Source organism: Felis catus, chromosome X (assembly GCF_018350175.1).
Source record: "Felis catus isolate Fca126 chromosome X, F.catus_Fca126_mat1.0, whole genome shotgun sequence".
In the NCBI taxonomy this organism is placed as follows: domain Eukaryota; kingdom Metazoa; phylum Chordata; class Mammalia; order Carnivora; family Felidae; genus Felis; species Felis catus.
Window position 1 is genome coordinate 41,178,934 of NC_058386.1, and position 14,036 is coordinate 41,192,969.

General features: G+C 39.1%; 1 protein-coding gene across 6 annotated transcripts in view; it reads left to right on the forward strand.

The window, feature by feature from the left end:
* Positions 1 to 14,036, forward strand: part of JADE3 (jade family PHD finger 3) — a 135,824-nt gene that overhangs the window by 87,158 nt on the left and 34,630 nt on the right. For all 6 annotated transcript variants that reach the window (XM_045050418.1, XM_023249517.2, XM_023249516.2 and 3 more), the window contains one exon: positions 3,335 to 3,492. In XM_045050418.1, coding sequence (XP_044906353.1) covers positions 3,335 to 3,492 — 158 coding nt within the window. The remainder of the gene's footprint in view (positions 1 to 3,334; positions 3,493 to 14,036) is intronic.

Below are 14,036 nucleotides of genomic sequence, written 5' to 3' on the forward strand. Positions count from 1 at the left end.
GCAAGGGAGGAAGAGCAGAGAGAGAGAGAGATACAGAATCCAAAACTGGCTCCAGGCTCTGTGCTGTCAGAACACAGCCCAATGCAGAGCTCGAACCTACAAACCGTGAGATCATGACCTGAGCTGAAGTCAGACGGTTAACCGACTGAGCCACCCAGGCGCCCCTGCAATCATAGATTTTTAAAAATAATGATTAGTTGAAAACATTCCATCTCAGATGTTTGTTCCATATCTTAAATTTATGATCAGAAAAAGGTGAGCATTGTCCCACCCACTCTTGATAAATCATTAAATAAATATTAACTTAAGTTCTCAATGTTTCCATTGTTTAATTACAGTATACTAAATAAATATTATATTTTTCATTTTTATATACACTTATAGCCAACAATAAGAGAGTTTCTAATATGTTGACCAAAATGTTTAAAGTGCATAGAAAAATCATAATTACCCCATTAATTATTAATATTGCTTTTCACAGTTTCTATATGCACCATCATTTTTATGATCCCACACTTCTGTCCAAAGTAGACCTCCCTATACTTTGCAAGCCTCTGCAGAAATAAATTTGAAAAACTGGATAAGATAGATAACTCTTATGAAAATACAGATTACCAAACTTGACTCCATTAGACTAAGTAGAAAGCTTAAAGTGATCAATTTCCAAAGAATAAGTAGAGTATGTTATTAGGAACTACTGCACAATAAAAGCACCAAGTCCAGGGTCACCTGGGTGGCTCAGTCGGTTGAGCGTCCAACTTTGGCTCAGGTCATGATCTCACAGTTCGTGGGATTGAGTCCCATGTCGGGCTCTGTGCTGACAGCTCGGAGCCTGAAGTCTCCTTCCGATTCTCTGTCTCCCTCTGTCTCTGCCCCCTCCCACTTGCGCGCACTCTCTCACTCTCTCTCTCTCACTCTCCCTCTCTCAAAAATAAGTAAACGTTAAAAAAAAAAAAGTTTTTAAAGCACCAAGTCCAGATGGTTTCATAGGGACCAGTTAGTCCCAGTAATTCTCAGATTATTCTAGAGCATTGTTAACAGAAGGAAAATGTTCTAATTCTTTTTATGAAACATGCATAACATGGATACCTAAACCTAAAAGACAAAGGCAATTAAAAAAAAACTTCAGATAAATATCACTCATGAATATGATATAGAAATAGTAAATAACGGAAGACAGAATACAAAACCATAGTAAGAAGGTATACCATGACCAAATAGCATTCATTCCAGAAATGCAGAATTTGTTTGGTATTAAGAAATACAATATTATCATACAGTATATTAATATATAAGGAAAGTAATTATATAATTATTCTCATATTCACTGAAGAAGCCTTTAACAAAATTCAGTACCCAGGCCTTCGAAAACATTCAAGAAAAAAGGAACTGTAAGATAATTTAACATATATACAATGTATATACACCATACACTAGGTGTATATACTAGGTCCTCAACCTAGTATCTTAGTTGATAGAGAACACTAGATGCATTTCCCCCAATTTCAGGAAGAAGGCAGATGTGTCCACTATCCCCAATACTATTCCAAATGTTAGTGCAATATCTGCCAATTCCATTAAACAAGAGAAACCAATTAGAGACAGAAGACTAGGTAAAGAAGATATGAAATTCTGTTTGCAGATGATATGATAATATATCTGGAAAACCATAGGAAAATCAATGATAAGACTAACGCAAGTAATAAAAGAATTCAGTGAAGTTAACATACAAGATCAATAGCTTTTATAAGCAGTTAGAAGATACAAACGTGCCTGGAACATGTTGTAAGGTAAAGAATTAAGGAAATACTCAAAAAAGGATGGGATGCATTGAAAGAGCACAGATGCTAGGCAACCCAAAAGAGCTCCTAGTGATCAAAGGTGAAACAATTTGAGCAACAAAATAAATAACACTAATACTAGATTATAACTGGAAGAATAAAGAAATATTTACAAGTCTATAATCATCTAACTAAACAATTGAAAAATAAGGGGGAAGAAAGGACAGATCTTTCTTACAGAGCAATTCCAATCGATAAATGTAGGACTGAGAGACATAGAAAATCACCATTAGAACACCACAGTAATAATTGTTGCAGGCAAGTTATCCACCAGTGGATGCTAAAGTTTGAGGAGAAATGGGATATTTTTATAATCTCAAAGTATCTCCTCTAGGATATTTATAAATTACAAAGGGAAATACAGTAACCTAACAGTGGAGAAAACCAGCAAGACACTACATTAACCAAGCGATCAAGTTTAATATCACCACTGACAGGACGTTGGCATTATACATTACTGATAAAATGGAACAAGAAAGGCACAGCATCATTTCTGTGGTGTTCTTGCCAAAAGCGAATAGCTTTAATCATGAGAAAACATCATTCAAACCCAAATTGTGGGGATATTCTGTAAAATACGTGACTAGTACTCTTCAAAAGTGTCAGGGTCTTGAAAGACCAGGAAAGACTGAAAAAGCCTCACATACTGGAGAATACTAAGGAGCCATGACAACTAATTGCAATGTGGGATTCTGGATTGAATTCTGGAACAGAAGAACATTAATGGGAAAATCAGTAACATTTTAATAAGGTCTGTAGCTTAATTAATAGTATTACAGCAATATTAATTTTCTGGTTTAGGTAATTGTACTTTGGTTATGTTAGATATTAACATTAGAAGAAACTGTATGAAGGGGAACTCTGTACTATTTCTGTAACTTTTCTATGTGTCTGAGTAAATAATTAAAAAATAAAGTGATGGCTAAATAAATAACTATAAGTTATCAAAGGATACTTATTGCTTAATTTGAGAGCATTAAAGGGTTGTTTGTTTTATCCAGTTTTAGAGTAACCTGTATTGTTGATTTAAATTCAAAGAGCCCTCGGAAATAATTCAAGAAGAATTTTCTTAAGTTTATTTATTTATTTTGAGAGACAGAGAGAGAAAGAAAAAGCGAGCAGGGGAGGGGGGGGAGAGAGAGAATCCCAAACAGGCTCCATGCTGTCAGTGCAGAGCCCGATGTGGGGTTCGATCTCACAAATGGTGTGATCATAACCTGAGCCAAAATCAAGAGTTGGACACTCAACCGACTGAGCTGCCCAGCCACTCCAAGAAGAATTTCTTTACTCTTTATTAAATTCAGAACAAACTGGCTCCCCTGTCGGTACCTCAAACACTTTCCAAATAAAAGTTGATCTGGCCATTTAGGAAGTTAAAGGTGTCTCTTGTTGAAGTGTAGAGTGGGTGAGGATAGTCTTTTTAAAAGGAGAACATTAAATGGTTTTAGTTTCGTAGTGATGGTCTTCTCAAGATGTGTACAATGTCTTCTCAGGTATTCCGGAAGGACCTCATCAGTGCCATGAAACTTCCAGATTCTCATCATATTAGCCCTGACAGCTATTACCTCTTTGCGGATACATGGAAGGAAGAATGGGAAAAGGGAGTCCAGGTACCAGCCAGTCCAGACAATATTCCACAGCCTTCTGTCAGGTACTTGCTTTGACTTAAGGAATGAATGATCTTACGGTTATCTGTGTGCTGGCTGGGGAGAGACTTTGAATGGGTAATGATACATTTATAATACAGAGTCATATACTGCCACCAGTGGCAGATGGTCTGAGGCTAGGGTAGGCCAGTAGTTAAAGTCAAGCTCATTTATTTAGGGATATAATATGTGCCCATTCGCAGGGTTAAACTATCTTGAAGTCCGATCTGAACTTGTGGTAAGGTTTTAGAGACTAGGATTTCCAAGTCTACTAGCATTTACTAGTCTTTGAAGAGAAACAACATTAATGACATAACCTTGTAAGAAACCTATTAATATATAATCCCATTAGAAGTTGCTTCATTTTATAGGGGCCTTGTCGTGATAGCATCTGTAAATAGAAGGCCAAAACATACAGTCTGTGAAATGCATAAACCCAAATGAAAAGGGATGAAACTGGAATATCGGGTTGACTATAAGCACATAACCTTCATTTACAAAGACTTGAGAAGAAAGTTTAAGTAGGAGAGGACTTTTCTGCCAGAGAAAGGAGTAAGTTCAGCTCCTCAAGAGCGATGACTGGGGTGCCTAGGTGGCTAAGTCAGTAATGTGTTCCACTTTGGCTCAGGTCATGATCTCACGGTTCGTGAGTTTGAACCCTGTGTTGGGCTCTGTGCTGACAGCTCAGCGCCCGGAGCCTGCTTCGGATTCTGTGTCTCCCTCTCTTTCTGCCCCTCCCCCGCTCCCAATCGATCTCTCTCTCGGTCTGTCTCTCTCACACAAACAAACAAACATTAAAATTTTTTTTTAAAAAAGAGTAATGACTGGTTTGGAAGCCATTTTTTCATATTGGTCTTTGTGTTTCCCAGTGCTTTGCGCAAAGGCTGGCATGAAATAAAATGCTTGGTATGAGTTTTGAGTGCAGAAAAGAAGGAAGGAATGGAAGGAAAAGCACCAGATAAGGGGACTGGTGGGACCCACTGCTCACTATGAGAATTACCTTATTGTACATCTTATCTTTTTCTGGCACATGTTAGGTTCCTAAAGGGCAGCAGTTACATCCTTGAATTCTGTGCCCCTCGCCTCAGGTTTTTAGGTCCTCGTCATGCCCCGGAAACACTTGTCAGATCACTTCTAGAAGCCCGAGCTCAGGCCACTCCACCCATGGAGAGAGAAAGCTCCACAGTCTTGCCCAGCACGTTTCCTGAGCCTCACTAGCTCCGTCGTCATCAACGCCATCTCCTGTCTCCTCAAAATCAGTGCAGCATCATGAGTGAACACAAGAGTCAGACATTTTCATGTCCTTCTTGTCCGCATTTTCATATACCATAGCAGTAACACTGGGAAGCCTATATACATATGAACAGTCATCACAAATAGAGGAGCATAAAAATGGGTAAGAAAATGTGATAGTGGGCACAGGAAGGCACAGAAATGCGTGATGAGAAGAGAAAGGAAAGACAACAAGATGTGACTATAAGCTACCTAAAAGCAGAGCTCCTGTTGTCAAATAGGAGGTTTTCAACGCACACTTATTGATGTGAGGAGACTAGGACAAAAACAAAGAGGAAAATGAGTGGATGTTAGGAAAGAAAATTAGTGAAGAACCAAAATACATTACAAGTAAGAAAAGCAAAGATGACGTTAGGAAGGGAAGGGCATAAAAACAAAGAAGATCAGGGAATAACAGTAAGTAGGAAGGGCTAATAATAAACCTTCTCTTTTAACCACTTGTATTTCCTATACTAAAAGTGAAAAGATTTTTTCACTTTCTCAAGCACTTGATGGAAAGAGTTTATTGTAAGGAAACCTACAACCAGCAAGTAAACTTTAATAGATCAAACTAGGAAATTGGGGTGGGTGGGTACCTGGGTGGCTCAGTCAGTTAAGCACCTGACTCTTTCAGTTCAGGTCATGATGTAGTGGTTCATGAGTTCAAGCCCCGCATTGGGCTCTGTGCTGTGTCAGCAAGGAGTCTGCTTGGAATTCTGTCTCCCTCTTTCTCTGCCCCTAGCCCTCTCATGCTGGCGCTCGCTCTCTCTCACTTGCTCTCTCTCTCTCCCTCTCTCTCTCTCTCTCTAAATAAACTTTAAAATTTTTTTAAATAGGAAATTGGGAGGTAGGGGGATTTCACTAAGTTCTTCAGTCAAGTCTAGTTTCAGGTTTGTCACATGACCATCATGTATTTTTATAAATGTGCAGCTTGCCTTTTTTTTTTTTTTTTTTTTTTTTTTTTTTAAGATTCTGACGTGGCCTTTCCTCTGTGTGCACAGAGGGTGGGGGAGAGACAGAAAGAGAAGTCAAGATCTGGCATCTCTTTTTCTTCTTATAAGGACCCACCAGCCCTATCAAGATTAGGTCCCCACTTTATGACTTCACTTAACCTTTGTTATCTCTTGATAGGCCCCATCTTCAACTATAGTCACACTGGGAGTTAGAGCTTCAACATTAAAATTTTGGGAGAACACAATTCAGTCTATAACAACCACTAACCCACTTTCTGTCTCGATGGATTTGCCTTTTCTGGACATTTCATATAAATGGAATCATACGGTGTGTAGCCTCTGAGTCTGACTTCTTTAATGCAGCATAACATTTTCAAGGTTTATCCACGTAGTAGTAGTATGTATCAGTATTTCGTTAACTTATTATGGCCAAATAATATTCCATTGTATGGATATACCATATTTGTTAGTTTGTTCATCAGTCGATGGATGTTTGGATTGTTTCCATGTTTTAACTATTATAAATAATGCTGCTGTGAACATTCTTGTACAAGTTCTTGAGTGGACTTAGTTTTCATTTCTCGTGGGCATGTACCTAGGAGTAGAATTACTGAGTCCTGTGGTAACTGTGTCTTTAACATTTTGAGGAACTGTCAAACTGTTTTCCAGAGCATCTGTATCTTCTATTCCTACCAGCAATATATGAGGGTTTCATTTTCTCCGTGTCTTTAGCAACACTTGTTATTGCCTGTCGTTTTGATTATAGCCATCCTGGTGGATATAAAGCAGATCTCTCCATAGTGTTAAGTTGCATTTGCCTAATGGCTAATGATGTTGAGCATCTTTTCTTCATGTGCTTATTAGCCACGTGTATATTCTTTTTGAAAGAGAGCTTTTCTACTTTATTACAAAAAGAAGCCTTTGTGTGATTTTTTTTTTCTCTTCCTATGAAACACTGCTGTTCAGACAGCCAAAGTGAATCACCTCGTCTTTACTTCTTTATGTTTCATCACATTCATTTTGGAATAGATGCCCTCAGCTGCTAAAAATCTGACCCGTTGGTGAACAAGGCAACAGAGTCCCCTGTTGACCCGTTGGTGACCAGCGGTTTTGGAATGTCCCATTTTTATATACTACATTCATACATACCTCGTATATATTTTTTCTTTGGAGAAATTATTCAGATCTTTTCTCCATTTTAAAAATTGGGCTGTTTGTTTTGTTACTGAGTTCTAAAAGTTCCTTACATATTCTGGATATAAGTCTCTTATCAGACACATGATTTACAAATAATTTCTCTCATTCTATGAGTTGTCTTTTCACTTTCTTGGTAGTGTCCTTTGAAGCACAGAAGTTTTTAGTTTTGATGAAGTTTAGTTTGTTTTTTGCTTTGGTTGCTTCCCCTTTTGGTGTCATATCTAAGGAATCATTGCCTAAACCAAGATTTTGAAGTTTTGCACCTGTTTTCTCCCAAGAATCTTATAGTTTCATCTCCTACACTTGCGTCTTCGATCCATTTGAGTTAACTTTTGTATATGTTGTGGAGTGTTAAGGCCCAGCTTCATTCTGTCACATGTGGACGTCCGTGTGTCCCTGCTCATTTGTTGAGCCAGCCTTCTTTTAGAAAGTGATAGGCGCGAGACCCCAGGCCCCCCCCCCACCTCGGTGCCATGCCGCTGTGGAAGAAAACACAATTCTTGAATTGCCAAGTAATCCCAGTCCTATTTTTACAAATCCCTCCTTTCACAAATCTACCAAGGTGACTTTAAAAAATGTTTTCCTACTTTGACTTGAGATGCTGATTTCTCTATTTATACTTCACTCTGTCCAACTATGTTACTTTTTTCCCCCACACTGTAAGACAGAACAGTATTTGTGTTCCTTTTTATTGGCTAATTTTCTAACTTTTTGCGTTAGTGTTTCTTTTTATATGTCTTCAGTATTGTTTTCATAGATTACAAACCTCCTACCAGTTAAGGAGGTGCGTGGTAACAGTTGAGTTATTTACACATTGAGAGAATATTTGAACAGTTTTTTAATTAAAAGATGGTAGCTTTATGGGGCACCTGGATGGCCCAGTCGGTTGTATCCCAACTCTTGATCTCGGCTCAGGTCTTGATCACAGGGTCGTGAGTTCAAACCCTGCGTTGGGTGCCACACTGGGCATGGAGCCTACTTTAAAAAAAGAAGATAGTAGCTTTACTCTCAAAAGCCACAAATAAAAGTGTTTTCCTCTAATATAACTGCCAAATCTAAACAAATGTAAATGCTTTATAATTAGACCTTAGAATGATTGCTTTTAAACTGAAAACCAGTATCTTCAGTGATCATGTATTACTTTCATATAAAGAAGAAATGTGAATTGTTTAATTGTAAACATTCTTCCCACCTTCCAAAATTTAAAAAATCGTAAATCAGTGTGCATCAAGAGCATGATGACATTCCTTAATTCTATGCTAAAGGTTTTTAATAAAGACTCTAGCAGTTCACAATAGGATGTAAGTAATATCAGAATGTAAAAGCAAAACTCTTCTAATACGTTATTTTGGATCAGCTCGTCCATGTTGGTTTAGTAAAATGAAAACCTAATCAGTTAGTAACTTTATTTTCTACTGGTAGAAATCTCACTTCTCTAGAGAAAATATTCTAAAACATAAATTTGTTAGAGAAATTTAAGAATGAATCTAACGCAATACAATACAGTAGTCCCCCACCCCCCATTCACTGGGGATACATTCCAAGACCCCTACTGGTTGCCTGAAACTGGATAGTGCCAAACCCTATGTATGCTATGTTTTTTCCTATACATACACACCTACGATAAAGTTTAATTTCTAAACTAGGTACAGTAAACGATTAAGATAACTAATAAAATGTAACAATTACAACAACATACTATAATATAAGTTATGTGAATGTGCTGTCTTCTCTCAAAATATCTAACCCTTCTCGTGATGATGTGAGATGATAAAATGCCTACTTGATGAGATGAAATGAGGTGAATGACATGGGCATCGTGACATAGCATTAGGCTACTATTGACCTTTTGATGATACATCAGAAAGAGGATCATATCCCTCCAGACCACTGTTGACTGTGGGTAACTGAAACCGTGGAAAGGGAAACCACAGACAAAGGGGGACTACTCCAGTTATTTAAGTTAAAACATACATGAAAATATTGGGAAGTAACTCTTTACAGGTTCTTCTTTGTATTAGTCCAGATAGGCCATTTACTATAACAGACATTCCCCCCCCCCCCGCCAAAGTCTCAGCGTATTAACACAGTGAAGGTTTTATGTATTGCACTTATCTCCATCCAGTGTAGGTTGGGATGTGAGTCACCTCTGCCCCATGTAGTCAGTCCTTCAGGGACTCAGGCTTTTTTATGAGTGGCTTCTCTGTTGGCTAGGTCCATTTCTACTCCCATCTTTCCCCACAGAATTCTAAATCCAGTCTGCAGGAAAAGAAAAGACAATGTGGAGGGTTATACAGGTAGATTTTGGGGGTGCTAGGGTTTGAAGTGGCTTATCCACCTATATTCCATTGGCCAGAGCTCACTCACTTGGCCCACCTGACTGCAGAGAAGGCTGGGGGGTGCAGTCTTGCTTTGTGCCTAGATGGAAAACGAAACAGTTTGGTGAGCACCTAGCATTTCTCTGCTACTCTTTGATAGTGCCATTACAAACTCAAAGCTCTGTGAGCGCAGGGACCTTACTGATACTATTCACCAATGTAACCCTATAGTTGATGCTGTGACCTGCACTGCCCAAATTCCCATATAGTCTTAGGACCTTTCCACATGATCTCTCAACAGCATAATTTGACTTCTTACATAGCACCTCTGGGCTCCAAGAGTGAGTATTCCAAGAGATAACAAGTGGAAGCTGCTAGTCTCAAGACCTGGGCTCAGAAACTCGCATAGTATTATTTCCACCGTAGTTTTTTTTTTTTTTTAATTTATTCTGATTTTTTTTTTAATTTTTTTTTCAACGTTTTTATTTATTTTTGGGACAGAGAGAGACAGAGCATGAACGGGCGAGGGGCAGAGAGAGAGGGAGACACAGAATCGGAAACAGGCTCCAGGCTCCGAGCCATCAGCCCAGAGCCTGATGCGGGGCTCGAACTCACAGACCGTGAGATCGTGACCTGGCTGAAGTCGGACGCTTAACCGACTGCGCCACCCAGGCGCCCCGCTGATTTTTATTTTAAGTAGGCTCCATGCCCAACGCGGGCTTGAACTCATGACCCTGAGATCAGGAGCCTTGCTCTGTACCGACTGAACCAGCCAGGCACCCCACTTCCACCATATGTTATTAGAGCAGGTCACAGAGAGCTCCCGAACTGAAGGGGAGAGAAATAGACCCTACCTCTCGACAGAAGGAATATCAGATGATATGTGACCCTCTTCAATCTGTCACAATAGTAATATTTTTAATGTTTGTGTTTCAGTTACTTGCCTAATTGCCTGCAGACAGATTAATCAGTCGGCTAGAGAAACTTAAATACTAATAAGCTAAACACTTGCTTTTTATTTATTACCTGATCCACAAGATTGTCAGAATGCTTCAGAATTTTATTTCCTAATGGACTTAAGTAATTTTGGATATATAGAAGTTAATTGACCTGATCCTTGGGGCTGTCATAACTGAAAAGGAGGGGAAAGTGATACAGCAGAGTAAGTGAAGCATATTTCAGAATCTTTGTTCTGGTTTTCAAGCCAGATCTTTCCCTCTGTTGCACTGTCCTTTCTGCAGTTGTTTCTTTAGCATAGTGCAGGGTGTGTGGCAGTTGAGGGGAAAGGTGCAGACAATCACAGAGCCAGCTTGCACTGTAAGTTACAGCTGTTGAGATAAGTCTGTTGACTACCACAAGGAACTTTTTGAAAGCAAGTTCAACAAATGAAGTTGGTGTTAACTTCATTACATGTTTTTAGGTAGACCATGGATATTTTTTTATGCTAGTCAACAATAAACAAGCTTCAGATCATTTTTTTTTTGTTTAAGGTTTTCATTTGTATATTTAAATAGTTTCTGTTGCCACAAGGTTACAGTGGAAGGAAAACAGTGCTTCATGTTTGGTTGAAAGGAAGCATGCATTATAATTTCTATGACATGCAAGTGGTTGATGTATTTAATGTGTGTGTGTGTGTGTGTGTGTGTGTGTATGTATGCTTTTAATTATAGATGAATTACTGACTTATTGTGAAAACAAAAATGAATCAGAATACAAAACATCAACTGCATTGTATATATGCTTATACACACGCTTGTCTATATATATATATATATATATATATATATATATATATATATATATAAATGGGAATGTTCTAGAACTTGCTTTTTTCACTTAACAGTTTATTATCAATCACTAATGATACTTAAAGAGGGATATTCAGATATTCCTCTTTTAGATATTTTGGATAGATATTCAGACAGGCCCCTATTTCTTTTTGGAATGTAAACATTGAACTAACTGGACTATGGAGAGCAGCACTTTCTTCACTAAATTCCAGGCTCAAATATATAACCACCAATTCAGCATCTCCATTTGGATGTCCAGTAGGCATCTGAGACTTCAAATGTCCCAAACTGAACTATTGATCTTCTTCCCAAACTAGCTCCACCTGTAGTTTCCTGTGTTTAACTGATGGCAGATCCATTCTTTGTGCTGTGTCTTTTCAGTCTTTCGAGCCAAAATTCTTGGAGCTGTCTTTGATTCTTCTTTGCCTCATACCCCAGACTCAGTATTAAAGGAGATCTTCTTGACCCTACTTTCAAAAGATACTCAGATTCCATATAGTGAGTCAAAGGAAGAATGTCCCTGATGATAAATGGGAGCCCAAGCCTGCCTCCCGCTCCACTGCTCCATTTCATCATCCTGCCTCTCTCACCTCCCCTGTTCTCCTTGCCCCACTCTCCCCACACTTCCTTTCCTGTTCCGTTTCATGCGGCACCAGTCTGCCACTCTTGCTTTCAATTATGAGACTCCGTCAGAAGCACAATGTAGAGAGCGCCTTCATACACACATCTTAAAGTTTAAAGCAGCCCTCCGGTGGCTTTCCCACTTACTATTGCCCCCAGACTTAGCAGCTTCAAGCAGCTATGTTACACTCATGGATTCTGTGGGTCAGGAAATCGGATGGGCAGAGTGGAGATGGCTTGTCTCTGCTCCGTGATATCTACGGCCTCATCCAGCAAGACTTGAAATTTGGGGGTGACTCAGCAGCTGGGGGCTATAATCATCTGAAGGCTTATTCACTAACATGTCTGTCACCTGGGCTGGGATGACGTAGACCGTACATGGCTTCTCCATGCGTTTTGGTTTCCTCACAGCACAACAGTCTCAGCACAGACAGACTTCTTACAGGCCTCAGGCACCTGCGCGTGTTCCGGCCAATAAGGTGAAAGGTGTATTTCCTTTTAAGACCCGGCCTTGCACTTCTCATAGCATCACTTCTGCCATATTCTGTCGGTGGAAACAGTCGTAAGCCCTCCCTGATTGAAGAAGAGGAGAAATAGACTTCACCACTTGATGGGGGAGTAGCAAAGTCACATTGTAAAAGAGCATGTGAGATTTTGAAAATACCAGCTGTCACAGAGGTTATAATTGTCCTTTGTTTCATAGATGAGGCGTGGAGTTTGATAGAGAGGCAGTCAACCCAGAGTGGCCAGATTAACAAGGAGAAATTTGGGGAACTACTAGAGATAGTAATATAAAGGGGCTCCTATTTAGGTAGCTTTTAAGACATTTATTTCAAGCCTTTAAAAAATCCATAATGATAAAGTATTGTGCAATTTCTGTGCTGTTCACAAATGATCCTAATCCACTCCAGGAAATGAAGCATAGTCTCTACCTGCCAAATATTTAGATCAACCAAAGACACACTAAGGATTCACTGTGCATAATATATAGGGGAGGCCGTCGGTCAGGTTAGAGTAGTTGCAGCTTTCTTTTGGTGCCTCCTCAGTGTCAAACAGCAGTGTTCACATGCTGTGAACCTGGCCTACCCTGAGGAGCCGGTGGGTAGGTCTTTTTTCTATGGAGCTAAGCAGGTGTGGCTGTGGGTCCTTTCACCAAAGGTCAGTCACCCACGAAGTTATTACAACATTCATTTACATTCGAGCATCCAAATCAAAAACTGCCCTTACTTAACATCATCCTGGCAAAATTGCTCATACCTCTGGGCTTATGAGCTTTTGCTGATTTGATCAGTTGTTCTGGTGACCATTCAAAGAATGTCTCTATACCTAGGATATATTGCCCAGAGAAGAAAATGACCCAGGGATAATCCTGGAATTTTCCCCAGCTGCAGCCATGTGGTATGTACTTGAAGATGTTAAAGCTGCATTTTAAAAATCCCAAAGTAATATTTTTCACTAATTCTCATAGACCTTCCCCTCTACACAAATTTCTCCATGCGAGATTTGAATTAACTTCACCTTTACCCGTGCATTTCCTTGCCTTTAGTATTACCGTTTCAGTCTATAGTATGTTCGCTGCCATAGATTCGGTCTTTAGATTCAGACCTTTAGTTCAAGTTACATATGAAAAGATGAGTGACATAACGTCATTGTCATCATTATCATTATAAATCTTGCATTGAAGTATAATATACACATAGAGAAGTGACCAGAGCATAACTGTATAACTCAGTGAACTTTCATGAATGAAGTACACTTGTTTAACTGCCACTCAGATCGAAAAATAGAATGTGACCAACACCCCAGAAGCCCTCCTGCTCATGCCCAGTAACTGACCTCCCTCTCCATAGGTGACAGTTTTTGAACTTGATATTGAGGCTAGATTGTTCTGTTCATCATAACAGTTGTGAGATTTATCCATGCTGTTGCATGTACTAGTTTATTAAGCTTCACTTCTGTGTCATAGTCCATTTTGTCAATATTCCACATTTTATTTATCCATTCTGATCTTGATAGGTATTTGTATCACTTCCAGTTTTCAGCTAATATAGACATCTTTCTTCCTTTGACATACATATGTCTACTTTTTTGTTAAGTATATTCCTCAGAGTGGGTTTACTAGGTCCTAGGGTATGATGTTCAGCTAGGATATCTGCTGCTGAGTAGTTTGCCAAAGTGGTTGTACTAATTCACACGCCCACCGGCAGTGTAGGAGAGGTCTGTTTGCTTCCTTACAAACACTTAAGTAATGTCAGTTTTTGGTCAGCCTTTCCAAGTTTAGCCATTCTGGTAGGTAATAGTAATTATGATTTCGATCTGCATTTCTCTGATAACTAATGAGGTTGAGAACCGTTAAGTTTTCTTGCCATGTGGATAGCCTTATTTGTGAAGTATCTAT